This window comes from Trichoplusia ni, chromosome 19, assembly GCF_003590095.1.
Source record: "Trichoplusia ni isolate ovarian cell line Hi5 chromosome 19, tn1, whole genome shotgun sequence".
NCBI lineage: Eukaryota > Metazoa > Arthropoda > Insecta > Lepidoptera > Noctuidae > Trichoplusia > Trichoplusia ni.
In genome coordinates, this window is record NC_039496.1 from 4,781,141 (window position 1) to 4,796,090 (window position 14,950).

The window sequence follows — 14,950 nt, forward strand, 5'->3', positions numbered from 1 at the left end:
GTACTTGTAGTCAAGTCAAAGTAAATATAAAATCAACGGTGACTTCGCATCTATAAAAATGTTTTTAGCCGTCAGCTGTGTTGTTGGAAAATATTAGACAGGTATTGGTTTCTTTTTTTGATTGCAAAAATATTATTTAGGTAAAGTGAATTAGGAGTATGTACCTAATTTGTGGACTGGTCGAATAAGCTCACAAGGCCTATTATGCATGATATGGTCACCTGTAATTAAGGAAGCACAAGAACTCTGTAACTTATTTTTCTCTTGTATAGCATGTAAGGTATATTCTTTGTTGGTGATCCAAATGGTTGTTTGGTTTTATTAAATTCTCATATTAAAATGACACTAAAAAACACGATCTCATTGTTTCCAACCCCTTTTATTTAAAAATCTGAACAGTAAATATTTCGAAAGAAGGTTTTTTTCTGATGACGCAGGAAGCAATTAGCAGAGTTCCCTGAAAATGGAAGCTATGACATGAATTGGGAAATTAAATTACCGAGCGACGGTAACTGTGTTACTTACCATCGGTCGGGACCAGGGACCTACCTCACAAAGTAAGGCTGTTGCAACTGTGAGAGTGAGATGGTGCTATACACAATGTAAAGTTGTGTCTCTTTTTAACAAATACAACAGTCCCAGTTCATGAGGTCGTGGTGGGGTTCAGGATTCGTTACCAAACAAGGCACTTCTTTTTGTATTATTTTGAATGGTTACCGTATTAAGGTTTCGGAAGCAGAAAGTCAGTTACTCAGAGTAGGTACTCAATTAATTACTCTTGTAAAACATATTTGAAAGTGATGGGGTCCTGATGAAGGATTTTTTACCTATCTCATCAGCGCTAAAAATATACCTGTAACATTTTCTCGTTTAAATAGTAAATTAAATACTCAAGGTGAAGACCATTGTTTTTCTGAAACAAACAAAACAAAAATAGAACTTAATGTGCATAAAATGAAAATTACGACGAAATTGTTGGCTTCAAAAGAGTTTTGCAACATAACAAGAATCTTTATAGCTGTTTAATTCCAAAGTATTTATGAAGTGCTGTTTTCGTAATTAACGATTTATTAATGACTATTTTTAAGGTAAATTAATAACAATAAATATCTGGCCATAAGATTCTGTGTTACTACTAAATACTTCTTTAATATGCTGAATGCTTCATCACCATACACATATTTATTTAGTGTTGCCAAATTAGCCAATGAGAAAACAAATAAAACCCAAAACATCACTAGACAAGTATCAAGCACTGATTTACTTTTCAAAACAATTCTCATACTTATTCCAAAACATGGCGTCTCGACTGTCAAATGTTCTTTTTGCAATTGTAATCTAGTTGGCACAGAATCGAATTCGTTTGGTATTCGTGTTTATGCTCCAGCCATGAGAATATTCAATCAATGAAGATTTTCTGGAAGAACAGTTACATTACTTATGTATGAAGTTAGGTTCCGTATAACATTTTGTGAAGGCGACATTTTTACATGGAGGGTCTCCGATGTGATCCTGCTATCACTTCTTTAGGAAGCATTCTTGCAGATGTGAAGAAGTGTGATGGAGCATTTCACCGCGTGGCGTCTCTATACCATGGGCACTTAGTTCTTTCTTAGATTGGGTAAAAGGATGCGTCAAATGAAATTTTTAGCGAATTTAATAAGAATACCCCTAAAAAACCCCTGGGCCAATATAGATAATTTTATTTTTTAAAGATAGTTGTCACACTGGATTGGCACATTGACTTGCAACCAGCTTTAAAGAAGATCCATGCGGGACGAAGAAAATATAGAGAAATAGCCACTACATTAAGGCTCAGTATTCCATATTGTAATGTGTGCTGTAAAGATACGGAACCGAGGCCTAAGTCCGTCTCTATCATTCCCAAGTTTCTTTTACGAGTGTTTTGATATCTGTTTTATGTTTGGTCGTCTTGGTTATGTGTGACCTTTATACCACTATATGATCGGCTGTATCGCTGAATGATAGCATAATTTAGGATTTCTTTGCTGTTGGTGAAGATGTGTGTGTATTTATGAGGTGGGATATTTAGAAGTTTGTTTTATGGTGTGTGTAAATCAAGTTATTTTCAAACACTTTACTATATTTTAAGATAGCATATAGGTTGATTATTCGTTTTTTTGGAAATAGTTAGAACCAGCCAAGTAGGAGTCAGGTCGCTAGTCTAAGGGATCCGGGATGTGGGGACATAAAATAAAAATGGTACTTACCTGGGAAAAACTGAAATGAGGTTCCATATAGTTTTTCATTATGGGCATATTTCCTTTGAATTAAGATACCATCCGGTGAAAGCATCAGTATTCTTCCAATAAATACATAGTTTACTGTGTATTCAGAGGTAGATATCACGCTTTTATTGATACAAAGTATAAATCTCATCAAAGGAGATAAGAAGAAAGAAAAATGGAATATAAGTCTACCGTGTACGCTCTACCTACTATTGTGTACGATCAAAGGCAAGGAATAATCTATCAAGATGAAGACATATCAATGAAAAAGAATGTTAATAGAATAGGGAGATAACGTCTTTCTTCAAATATTTTCAACCAATGGTACGTTGACCAGAAATGGTTCAGGTAGCCAATTTATAGACGTTCGCATAAAAGACAAACTCATATCAAACAAAATATGCACTAATGTAATGCAGCATCGAGATTGCCTTTCTGGTAACAGTATTTAAACTTTTTTTTTCTCTCTTACCCACTATGCCACACTGCTGGGCAAAGGGTCCCCCAAATTCTTCCACGATTCTCTATTCTGGGCTTCATGGAACCAGCCATTTAAACTGAATATAAAAAAAATGCTGAACAAATATTATCTTTCATATTTTTCCACAAGAATGGTTTCCATGAAAACGTTATGAGCAGGTAAATCCGATGTTCCTACGCTACGTAGACAGAAAATACATTTTTGATATGATCATGAAGCGTAAACACCTGTCTCGTCGAGATCAGGTCCGACATTATTCACTCTGAATAAAGAAACAAGTAAAACTATATATATTTAAACTTTAATAAACGCTACATGTTCTCAGATAATTTATGATGTCGAAACTTTCGTAATTGTTCCGAAAATAAAAGTGTTTAATTGATATCTGTTTGTTAAACTCCTGCAAGTCGTAAAATTGTTTTACGACTAATTAAACATCTGCATTTCGTCGTCTTCTTTGAAGAACGTCTGTCTAACATAATCTGTCAGTTTGTTCTTCGGACCAAAATGCAAAATTACCAAATAGAAAGTGTTAAAATGCTTGAAATGTTACTACTTATGCTCAATTTTTTCTTCTAAGTGAACATAATATCTGTATGCTTATTACTTAATGATAATTTATTGCCTTGAGTTTCCGTATAATGGCAGATAATATGATCGATTGAGCTGCATATTACACGACACGGGTCATCCATTTAACCTGTACATTTTACCTCAAGATCGGTCATAGGTTGCGTTTATGATTAGTGCTAATCTGTCGAGCGCAGTAAGTACGTGAGCCGCTCCGTCCGTCGGCGCATGATCGAGCATCCAGTCGCCGTCGCCCGGCGTCAGTACCTCCGCCGCCCTCACCGACGCCACACGCATCTCGCTCACCGTTTCGCCCACTCTGGGAACATCACTAATAATGACTGACACCACCCCCGAAAAGGTGTCCCCGAACAAGTGAAGGGCGATAACCCTCCGTTCTAAAGTTATGGCCGGATCGCGCGTTCTATTCGCGAACGATTTAAAATCCGACAGTTTATAGTGGTTTTATTTGTTTGTGTGAAACGGACGTTTAGTAGGATTGCAGCGGAAACAACGATCCTCGAAATAATAAATTTTAAAGGAGAATATATTACTATTCAAAATGATACAAGACAGCGAAAACTTGGCACTGCCCGAGCGAATTGCCGCTTTCAAGAGCGACCCGGAGAAAGTTCGGGAGGCCACTGAATTTGTAGACCAACTGATACAGCAAGCAAAGAAAGAGGCTGAACTTAAACAAAAAGAGAAAGACAGAAGTAAATTCGTAAGTATCAATGTATATTTATCCCCGTAAGGAAACGAAATAAATGGAATTGATAGGGCGGTAAGTGTTAAAAGTGGCGTAGTGCTGCTGTAGATGCAACATTTGGCTTCTTCCAAATAGCAATGCTATTCCATCAATTCAAGTTTTTTTAGAACACATCAAACTTAAGGAACAATATATTTTTGCATGCTTTTCATAATATTTACGACGAGAATAGACAGTTTCATCTCTTACACTGAGCCACCTAGTTTAAACGATATTTTAATCGATACAGCTTCACGACCTCGGCATCGATGCTAGATATACCTATAAAACACGGCGAGGTATACACAACCTCTTGTCCAAATAGGTAAAAGTTAAATGAGTTTATCGTGCCTTCCATTACGAAGTCATAAATGTCCGTCGAAATATTTTTATAATGGCTTTCTTCCTTAATATCCCTTCTAGAGTCTCCGTCATATGGACTCTTATCTCTTCATCTTATCATTGTTTATTCTCCACTATGAAGTAATGTTTTGGTGAAACTGTATTGATGGTTATGAGATTAGAATGACCAATCGGCTTACGTTTATCTGATAAATATTTTGAAGTACGTATTATGCAGCGGGTCGGAGTTTGATCGATTTTCGTTGTTTCGATGGGAATAGCTATTAGTAACCTGTAAACGATGTTTATCATCATAAATAACCGATGATCTCTTTTTTTCTGCCTAAAAATTAGTACCAGAATAAAACCTGAAACATATTTGTTCTGATAACAAAGCAATACCCTATCTTTAGCACGATATTGTTCAGAAAACACCGTTATTCTTTATATACGTTCCCTAATATCCCTAAGTGCTCAGTGAAAGACGGTTTTTATATACTTTTATCTTCAATTTCCTTTTATTACTGATGTTCTTTAGAGGTAGCTAAAGTAGTAGCAGATTTTATAAAAACCTTATTGTTATTGTATCTGCTATAGACTCTCTTAATAGTTTCTACATTGCTTTGTAAGGCTGCGTGACTTTTGCCATTATACACACATTGACGATTATTTTAGTATTAGTGCACATTTCGCATTGCAATTTTTAGCTGATATTGTTGTTCATTTTTTGTCTTCACTTGCTGCAATCACAATTACTTGATATTTTACACAATCAACTAATCAGCGTAGCCTTGCTGTGTTTTTTGATACAACGAAATGATTTTATATGTCAGATTGGGTAGGTTAATTCATGCATTTAAAAAATGCACTATTCTCTATAAGATGGCGAACATTCTTGCAAATTGAATCGTTTCATAACTTGCAAGCTTATGCATTAATAAGATTTATATTGCTGTTATGTTGTCCTTTTAATCATATTGTTAATGTGAATTTCTTTGTTTTAGGAATCACAAGATGCCGGTTCGGGTAAGTTACAATTTCGTTTCTTTAAAATATGATTGGTTATTTACGTTCCTGTATACTGTGATCCAAATAAAACAATTGTTAACGTCAATACAAAATAAACCGCTCAAATGTATAGAAATTACATAACGTTTAGATAAATTACGTGTCTTAGTACTGCCATCTTCTGTGAGAGATTTCTTTTAAAGTAAAATATTGTAGAAATGGCAAGACTTTGACAGACGCGACATTTTTTTAATTCTGTTTCGATCGATAGATTATTACACGATTGGAATACTGATCGTAATGGTTATTCCAAAACTCTTTCATAACTCTTTTAATGTATGCCTATTTACGAAATAGGTGACTGAAATGAAAGTAACTTACGAATGACATGGAAAATAGACGTTGCCTCCATATAAATCATGGAACGATGTCACGCGACGCGTCGACTTGCTGTTAGGAATTATATTATACTCCAGACAGCTCTGAACAGTTTAGTGCTCAGATTATTGACTGTTCAAACATTGCTCTATTTTCCCACGTTTTTATACACTGACTTTTTTTGTTTGTTTGTCGTTTCGACGATTTTACTAAATAACATCTGCAATTATTAGTAAGACATTTTTCAACCCGTTATTATTTTTATTTAAAGTTATTTGCATATTGACTAGATAATGTTTTAATCCGGTAAATTAAAGCTGTCATATTCTAGGTGGTGTCACGTTATTCTTGTGTAGATGTGGTGTCAAGATAAGGATAACTCCATCAGGCGGTTAAAAAATAATGTTTTTTAAGTAACGAAATAAAATAGATATGATAGCCATTAGATAATCCAAAAAATAAGTCAATTTCGTCTCAACAAAAAATATTTCCAAAGATAAAGTGCTTTAATATCTAGAAGAGAGGCTCGTGACATAACGATTTCGTAAAATTACACCCTATCGTGACGTCATGCGTAAGCTCCATGCATTGTAATTATCATCATCGCTATTTTGTGAGCTATATAATATACACCCGTAGTATTATAATATAACCGGTTTATGACGTCTAAACTCTCGAAAACGACCATAAAATAAAATTTCGGTGTTCGTACGACGAGAGGGTATATTTCTGGAGTAGGGGGACGCACGAAGGGAGTGCTTTATTCTATTTAAGGGTCCCTAATGTCTGTCTCAATTAAAAGGTCTGAAAAGGGGCGACCTGAGTGAAATAAATTGGTTTGATATTTCCGCTAGTATTGATTTAGAAAAAGGTAGAGTTTGGAAGATGCGTACAAGAATATTTTACGAGATGGGAAAACACTTTCCAAAATAATATATGAATGTTTGTATTCCTGCGAAATATTGGGCCCATACCATAGGTATCAACCGCTAACGTATCCGCATGCAGGCCAATAATAAGACTAGGTATAAATCCATAAGTTAATAAAAGAAGTTCGAGAACGCAATTTTCCCCACACAATTTTTACAACGCTCCTCTGAAAACTCTTGATAATTAAACTTCATTTTATTATACACGATAAATATCCACGATACCTATTTTATTATCTTAACAGCAATAATTAATATTCATTATTTCGAGAGCATACTTATCACAAATTATCGGCTAGGGACGTATTTACTTTGAAGAATGGGAATTATTAATCTCTTCTAAATGGAGTACTTAATTCATTTTAAAATAGAGTTCAAATTTAGTATACGAATATACGAATAACTATCACCACATCTTAGAGAAAAACTGTTACTATTGCAGAAGCGAGATAGCACTATTTGTGACTAAGTTGTAACTGCATAAGTGAGTCGATCACAGCTTAAGCTACGCTCAATGCAGCTGTAGATAGGTGACCATCTTTATCATAACGAGTTTTACTGTGTTTCGGAAGGTACGCTAAATTGTGGATCCTGGCTATTAATAATTCGTCATTGACAGTCGTTACAGGTAGTCAGAAGCTTTAAAGTCTGAAAAAAGTCAGATCAGTACTTAGCTGAATCTGGTTAGGCTGGAAGCAGACCTCAACATAGTTGGGAAAAGGCTAAGCCGATGTGATAGCACTACACGCGATGTAGAGCGGCGTCTCTTTCCCACAATTGCAACACATTTTTAAGGTGACGATATAACCCAGCCCGTGTAGTTCCCTACCTAGCTGTACTTTACATAACAAGCCGGAAACATCACTTCTAGTTAGTTCACTGTTTGCATACTCAGGTAAAGTTATAATTTAACTGCACTGAAACTGTTACTAACAACCGAACTCCGTACGAAACACATTACTTTGAGTATGTAGGACTGGTATTGTTACTATGTAGAGCTGCGCTTGTTTTATACTGACAAATACATTGAATATGGCTGTTTGTTACACTCTGGCATGAATGTCATGACTGCAAATTATTGAAGGCGATATACAGGGTGTCCCAAAACTCAACGTTAAGCCGAAACGGGGTGACAGAATTGATCATAACCATCACGGGAAAAATCTGAAAAAAAATCTATCCCATGCAGTTTAAAAATTATGGGCATTTTAAGAAAAACCTAGAAATTTGATCAAACTGTACCATTTTTCGGTTATTGTGGTTATTCTTTTTTATTTTTGTTCATCTCATCATTTTGCCTTAAAATTAAGAACCTACCTAGAGATTGTGCGAATTAAAAACATTTTAACTGAGTAAAATCTGATAGCAAAAATCGGGTTACTTGAGGTTTTAATTTTTTTACTCTTTTCTATTGTATGGAACTAACAAGTATCGTACCATTTTAGAATTCTGATTAAATGCGCCAACTTTGAATGCTACTTGCCAAGGCACTCTAGTACATTTTTTTTATAGGAGGGCCTGTCAAAGTCGACGAATCTTGAAAATTTTAAATTCGTAGTTTAACAAATAGTCTCAATTCTCGGAAACTTGAGGCAATTGTGTCATTATTTTTTATTGGGATTCTAGAAATGTTATTTAGGATTACGTTTCCAAAGTTCAAATGAACAAAAATAAAAAAGAATAACCACAATAACCGAAAAATGGTACAGCTTGATCAAATTTCTAGGTTTTTCTTAAAATACCCATAATTTTTAAACTGCATGGGATAGATTTTTTTTCAGATTTTTCTCGTGATGGTTATGATCAATTCTGTCACCCCGTTTCAGCTTAACGTTGAGTTTTGGGACACCCTGTATATGTCTTTCATCGTAAGTAGTCACTAAATAAAGTGATCAATACAATAAGTTACTGATTAAATGGAATATAGGTGGAGAATCTGCGGTAGGAAGACTTTTTCGCAGCAGTTTCGCAGTTTTGAAAGACTCACACCCATCTATGATATCCTACGAGTATTATGAGAGCAATGATTTCACAATATTGCCAACCGAATATTGAACTTGCGTTAAATCTTAAATATTTTCGGAAAAAATGAGGTATGCTTATGGGAATGAAAATGTTCTAGAAAATATTCTTCATTAAAAGCGATTACATTTTTCGTCTAGTCATCTTTTTTGGGAGTCACCTATTCCATCAGATTCGACGTAATTGGATATTTTTATATCGCTTTTTGTACGACATGATAAAGATTTTCAGAGTTTCTACGATATATTAAAGATTTTCTTTACGACCTTAGACACATAGAGAGTGGTCTATGCTCAGCGGTTGACTTTGGGGTTATAAACAACTAGACAGTTGAACTTTACACAAATGATGCATTTCTGCTACAGTATAAAAGTAATCACTGAAAATAAAGATCAAGGTTAAGCAACTTTTGATACGGTCATAAAATTCTTGAGAATGCTATTTCCAATAGAGTTGTACGGAACCCTCATAGTTTCAAGCCCGACTCGTAGTTGACCGGTTTTATAAGCAGTATTTAGCATACCCAATAATTAAATCCTTGAAACAAATGTGTTATGTCTCAAATACGTACAGGCAAGGAAAACTTTATAAAAATATTTTATTCATGCCGCGTTCCATATGCGGCGCATTGCCTGTGTAAACAGATACAGGGAAACTCATTTAACTTTTTATTTACGGAGTTAACAAGGTAAGGAGAGTATTGTTCCTAGTATAGTAGGCTTTAATAATGATTTATGAATTAATGTAGAGTCATACAATGATTGAACGAGAGAGTATGGTATCACGACTTAAAATAAGTAATAACATTATGAAGAAGAAGTAGAAGAAGAAGGTGTAGAGCGGCATCTCTTTTCCATTAACATGGCCTGGAGTGGCATCTCTTCCGACCCCAGTAATAATAATATTTCAAAACGTGGTGGCATGATCCTAGAACGGATTTAGATAGGAATAATGACTCTGATGTGTCTTCGATGTTCCCAAATAATGTTAAGAAGTTAAGCATTAGAACTAGCCGATCGAAAACAGATACCGGAATAATAAATAATATAATATCAGAACTGGAAAGGTCATTTACAGTTATCAAAAAATATATATTCTATTTTATTTTCTTCAAAGTCCTATTTCGTACATCCTGAAAGCACGTCAAATAAATTAATTTGTCTGTCACTGTCATCTCTCTGAAAAACAAAAAAACCGTAGACCAGATGTGTTATAGCCCTAACAGACATTTTAGTCGTTAAACTTTAATAATGTAACTCGTTTATCCAAGCTTATAATACGAACTTCTAAAAGTAAGGTCCCAGGTGGCTCGTAGGGTTGCCACTTCGAAAAGGCGAAGTCGGTGGTTTAACGAGTCGACTGTCTGTCGCTACGATAAAACTATTGTTATCGGAATTGGATTTTGATTGAAATTTTAGATTGGTTGGCCGAACAGCTGCTGTTGAAATCCCTGAAAAGTTATTTTACAAGATTTTTCAGACCGATTCGACTGAAATACTGGAATAGCAATGAATACTGTTTAACAAATAATTATATGTGATGATAATCTTGAAATCTGTCGTTTCAACAAGCGTTTACTCTAATTTACCAGCTGAAATGTGTGAAGATGACATTTCATTTCGCTAAGTTCCATTAGGGGATGAGAACAATGCTTACGAATGAAATATGTCGTTTGTCTAAAAGGCAGTTGAAATTCGCTGCAAGTAGTTATAGTTATCAGTACTGGCGCTGAAATTTCAGTGGAATTTATCCCACAAGAAGTTTTAATATCGTACAAACACACTTAAGAACCTAAAAAAATCTAACAGTTAATACGCGTGTCACTAGTCTAATTTACTGACAGAAAAATATGCGTAAGGAAGCCGTTACTTTAAAATTTTATCCATTGGAAATTCTTTCCCGAAAACAGACAATCATTTTTCTAATATAATATCTGTGACAGCCCTACACTCCAGGATTTTATTATAGATGTAGTACTAAATGTAGGTAGGTTTGAACGGAAACAATTCATCTCCGCGCTGACAATTGTTTCCTCCGCGTGTCGAACATAACATTACGAGGACATATTCTGGATTTAAATTATTGCTTTGTATCTTTTACTCACTTATTTAAGTACAATTTTGAGTCTTATTTGGTGTGATTTCGGAATTCAATGAAAAATATTGCTCTACTTTAGTTGATGCGCCGTATAATGATCGTGTCAGTTCTCATATTCGTTGTAAATTTCTTTCAAGTAATCAAAAATTTATTAATCCGATTTCATTTCCTTTATGAACTACTTAATTCGATATTTTTATATTGTTGATGGAAAGCGCTTGAATGTGTGAAGATGAAAGTATAGATACTTATTGTCATTTCCATACTTTATTTGTAGAAATGTTACTTGGCTATCGTCGTTGTTGTTATCCGTATTGATAGTTAGCGAGAATGTTTGAATAACAATTAGATGCTATATGCGAAGTTGTTTTATTTTCTGACGTGAAAGATTTAAATGTTTGAACATTTGCGTTGATATTATCATCTAAAATGTTAATGAAGCGTATTTATATACGAAAAACATTTCAATCATATTTACATAAAAGAGTAAAAAAAAACACAGTGTCTTCTATCATACAATGTTAGGATCCCAATTGCTTTAAAGAAACATACCTAATTTAAACCTTATCTAAAGGGCTTAAGTATTCAATTCTAACATTTAAATTTAGCTTCTATATATTCTTTAGAGTTATATTTATGAATGTAGATAGGTATACATATTGTGTCGAGTGCCTCAGAAGTTTGCCTTGGGGATTTAGGTTAGCTAAGTACTTCAAATACGGATATCAAAGCCCGTTTATCCTGAAGGTTTAGGGGTTAATCCTTATTTATGAAGGATCTCTTTTACAACAGATTAATGGTAAACTATTTAATTTTGGCAATAGGGATGTTTTTTTTACTAAGTTGGCAATGGCAGAACTGAACAAGATGCAATCAGTAATTTTGTTCTAGATTTTTCTTTCATGTGTCATATATTTATTTAAGATTAGTTTTTCAAAACGAAACTTTAAAATTGGAAAGAATTATAATTGCAAATAAGTACACCTATAAATAATTAGTAAATATAATACATTACGTTAATAACCATCCAATAAAACACAGTGCGCTATTAAAAACTAATTATAGATAACGGCTTACCTACCATACGTTCTATTACGACGGTATACTATAGATTTTTAACGAACACTTATAAAAATTGAGATAGGATCTATACCTTTTAATCTAATAAAAGTCTTATATGCCAGCACGTATATTTTACGGCGCTTTCAGTGGCCTGAATCCGTCTACGAAAGCAAATCTTACAATTGAGGAAAAGAGATGGTGCTTTACGATGTAGTGTGCTGTCTTGCTTCCACGGATGGAAGAGTCTTTAAAAGGTGGTAGGTGGTAGGAAGCTATTCAAGTGAATAGAGTAGAAATGTTAGTTCTTTGGCAGCCTTTTATGATGATACTAACTTTCATACTTTCGTACCGTGACTCTACCTTTTGTTTTTTAATAAATATTTCCTATTTGATTAATGACCGAATTGTGATCATAAGACGTGGTTTATGGAGTTCTTTATAGAGCAATCGGGATTTTATTTTAGTTAAATGATTGAATGAGGGTCTTTTAAGTCCATGCGATTAATAAGCGGCGAATTCTTGAAGTTATAATCGTAAATGGGTGTTATTTTCGCAAGGAGAAGATTAATTATTTTCATTTATGGGATGAGTTGATGGAAAAAGATTCATTTTTTTTTAAAGGCGCATTCCGGGGCATAGTTCCAAAATGCGAAAGCCGCTTTCGCATTTATAATATTAGTTTATTTCTGGATGGATAGATTTTAATCCGATACCCAATATAATGCCTCCAGCCTGTCCAATATAATTACCCAATAATTGATGCATGGTAATTACTGGGATTGCCTTGTTCGTCGTTTATTAGGGACAAAGGGGTAATTATGGTAATTTTGATTCAAATACTGTCATAGTATAGAATGTTGAACTAAATAGTTTTGTAAATTAAACTTTCAGTATGAATTTTTGTTTATTATATAGGAGTCGTAATTTTTATCTATCAATGTTCCGAACACCGGGACACTAAGTCGCACACAGTTTTCTTTCAAAACAACCTTTAGAAAGACAGAAGTTCTGACTAGTAGTCCAAGTTAACGTTGTTTTGCAATAGTTCAAAAAAATAAATATCTCGGACCTGTCCAATATGTACACAATATTCGTCGTTGCTAAAAACAAGTTCAAGAGATTTATATCAGGAAACGCCTAAGCTATTACATTGAATGCTTATAAAACCAGTCTAGCTTTTAAATAAAAAGGTGCTCCAAGCTTTTCCTAAGGCTTTCAAGTGGATTGCTTTCCTTGGTTTTCCCGGGATAAAACACAGTCAATTCTTATTCAAATCGATTGGATCGTATATACTAACTACAAAACTTTACCCGAGGGAGTTGCATTTATTCCGCAATCTTGCATCTGTATTATTTCCATTTTCAAGGTTTTTTTGCTATTGCAAGGTGAGATGGCGCGCTACTCCACCCGTAGTGGTGTCTCTCTTTAATAACTTCAACAGATCTTTTGCTAAAAGAAGAGGAATTTGACATGACCTTTTGTAAATCTCCTGTTTTTTCAGAAAAATGTTCTTCTGCTTCTCGGGTAACATAGAGTGCACCTAGTTGATAGAAGCTATTAGAGCGTCCGATGTAACGTGACGCTTCGGAAAAGAGATTAAAATTTGTCAGAGCAAGACCAAATTATACAAGCTTGTTATGTGAAACGGAGACAGCTATATTTTTAACCTCTTTCCTGACGAGCCAAGTTACACTGGCTTCACTGTACATAATCTAAGGTTCAGTCCTTCTACCTTTACCGTTTAGTCATGTCGTACGGCGTACATTGTATTTCAACCACATTGTATGAACATTGTCTGGTGTTTAACGATGTACACGTCACAATAGCCGCCACCCGCTAATGGCGACTGATTGTCATACAACAATGGCAATATCAGCTATGACTGGCTATTGAAATTTCTACATGTATGATCAGCAACAAGAGTAATGTTTATAAATTGCCTTGATTGTTTAACATTTATTATTATCTATAACAGCCTATATACGTTCCTACTTCCGAACACAGGCCTTGTTCTATATAGGGAAGATTTGAACTGCGGGTTGGTGATTTCAGATCCAATATTTGGAATCCAAGTTTCCTCAAGATATTTTCCTTCACCGTTAGTCAGTGGCGTCTTAGAACAATTAAGAAAGTACATATAATTTTGTACAAGTCACATTGGTACATTGCCTGCACTAATATTTCCTTCCCTAGTTCTAATAATAGTGATTGTCTTGGACTCTGATAATGGCCATGGCCTTTTATCGCTGTCTGTTTTATTCTGTCGCTTACATTCCTACGTCATAACGTATTTTTATACTTTTTGATAAGAATCACCATTATTCAATTAAACAATAAAAACTAGCACCGAAAGTGGATGAAATTTTGTTGTACGTAATAAATATACATTAAAAAATAAATAATTTAAGAATTAATGTATTTTATGATTAATAGCGTGTAAAATAAAACTACCTCTTTAGAAATGCAATTTAAAAGGAGGAAAATTGTTAAGTAAATCTATTAGTCCGTGTACTTCTATTGTTATAGCACGTACACACGCAGAGTTGTTAGCCCTATGATATTGGATCTCACGACAATTATTACATAAACATCCGCCTTTAAAGAATTGGATCCAATGATGCAGTGGATTACCTATAGAGAGAAATAATCATTTTAAAACTACATAAGTGAACACTAACTTTTCTTGTTAACTATTATTATTGAAATATTGATTGATTAATTAATTTATTGAAATAATTACAGAAATTCCTTTAAAACTCAGTGATCTTACTAATAACTGATAAGACTATTGCTATTGCTGAAGTGAGACAGGGCATTACTCAGTGTAGAGCGGTGTCCCCCTTTCATAACTGCTTTCTTTGAGAGAGTTTTAAACTAATCCTACTGATATTTGAAAGTTCTTATCTATAAGAATGGATGTACGGATGTTTGTAACTCTTTCTCGCAAAAACAACTGAACGGATTTGGTCAAAACTTGGTAGACGGACAGTTAATAGTTAACTATCCCGGCTTTATGTGCCCATTGGTTTTCGATTTGATTCGCCAATACCTACAAAATAATTAA

General features: G+C 34.3%; 1 protein-coding gene across 1 annotated transcript in view; it reads left to right on the forward strand.

Moving 5' to 3' along the window:
• Nucleotides 1-3,352: 3,352 nt before the first annotated feature.
• Nucleotides 3,353-14,950, forward strand: part of LOC113503339 — a 38,433-nt gene continuing 26,835 nt past the window's right edge. Inside the window, exons 1-2 of the mRNA XM_026885205.1 lie at nt 3,353-4,024; nt 5,395-5,416. Of these exons, the coding sequence (XP_026741006.1) occupies nt 3,863-4,024; nt 5,395-5,416 (184 nt within the window). The 5' untranslated portion in view covers nt 3,353-3,862. The remainder of the gene's footprint in view (nt 4,025-5,394; nt 5,417-14,950) is intronic.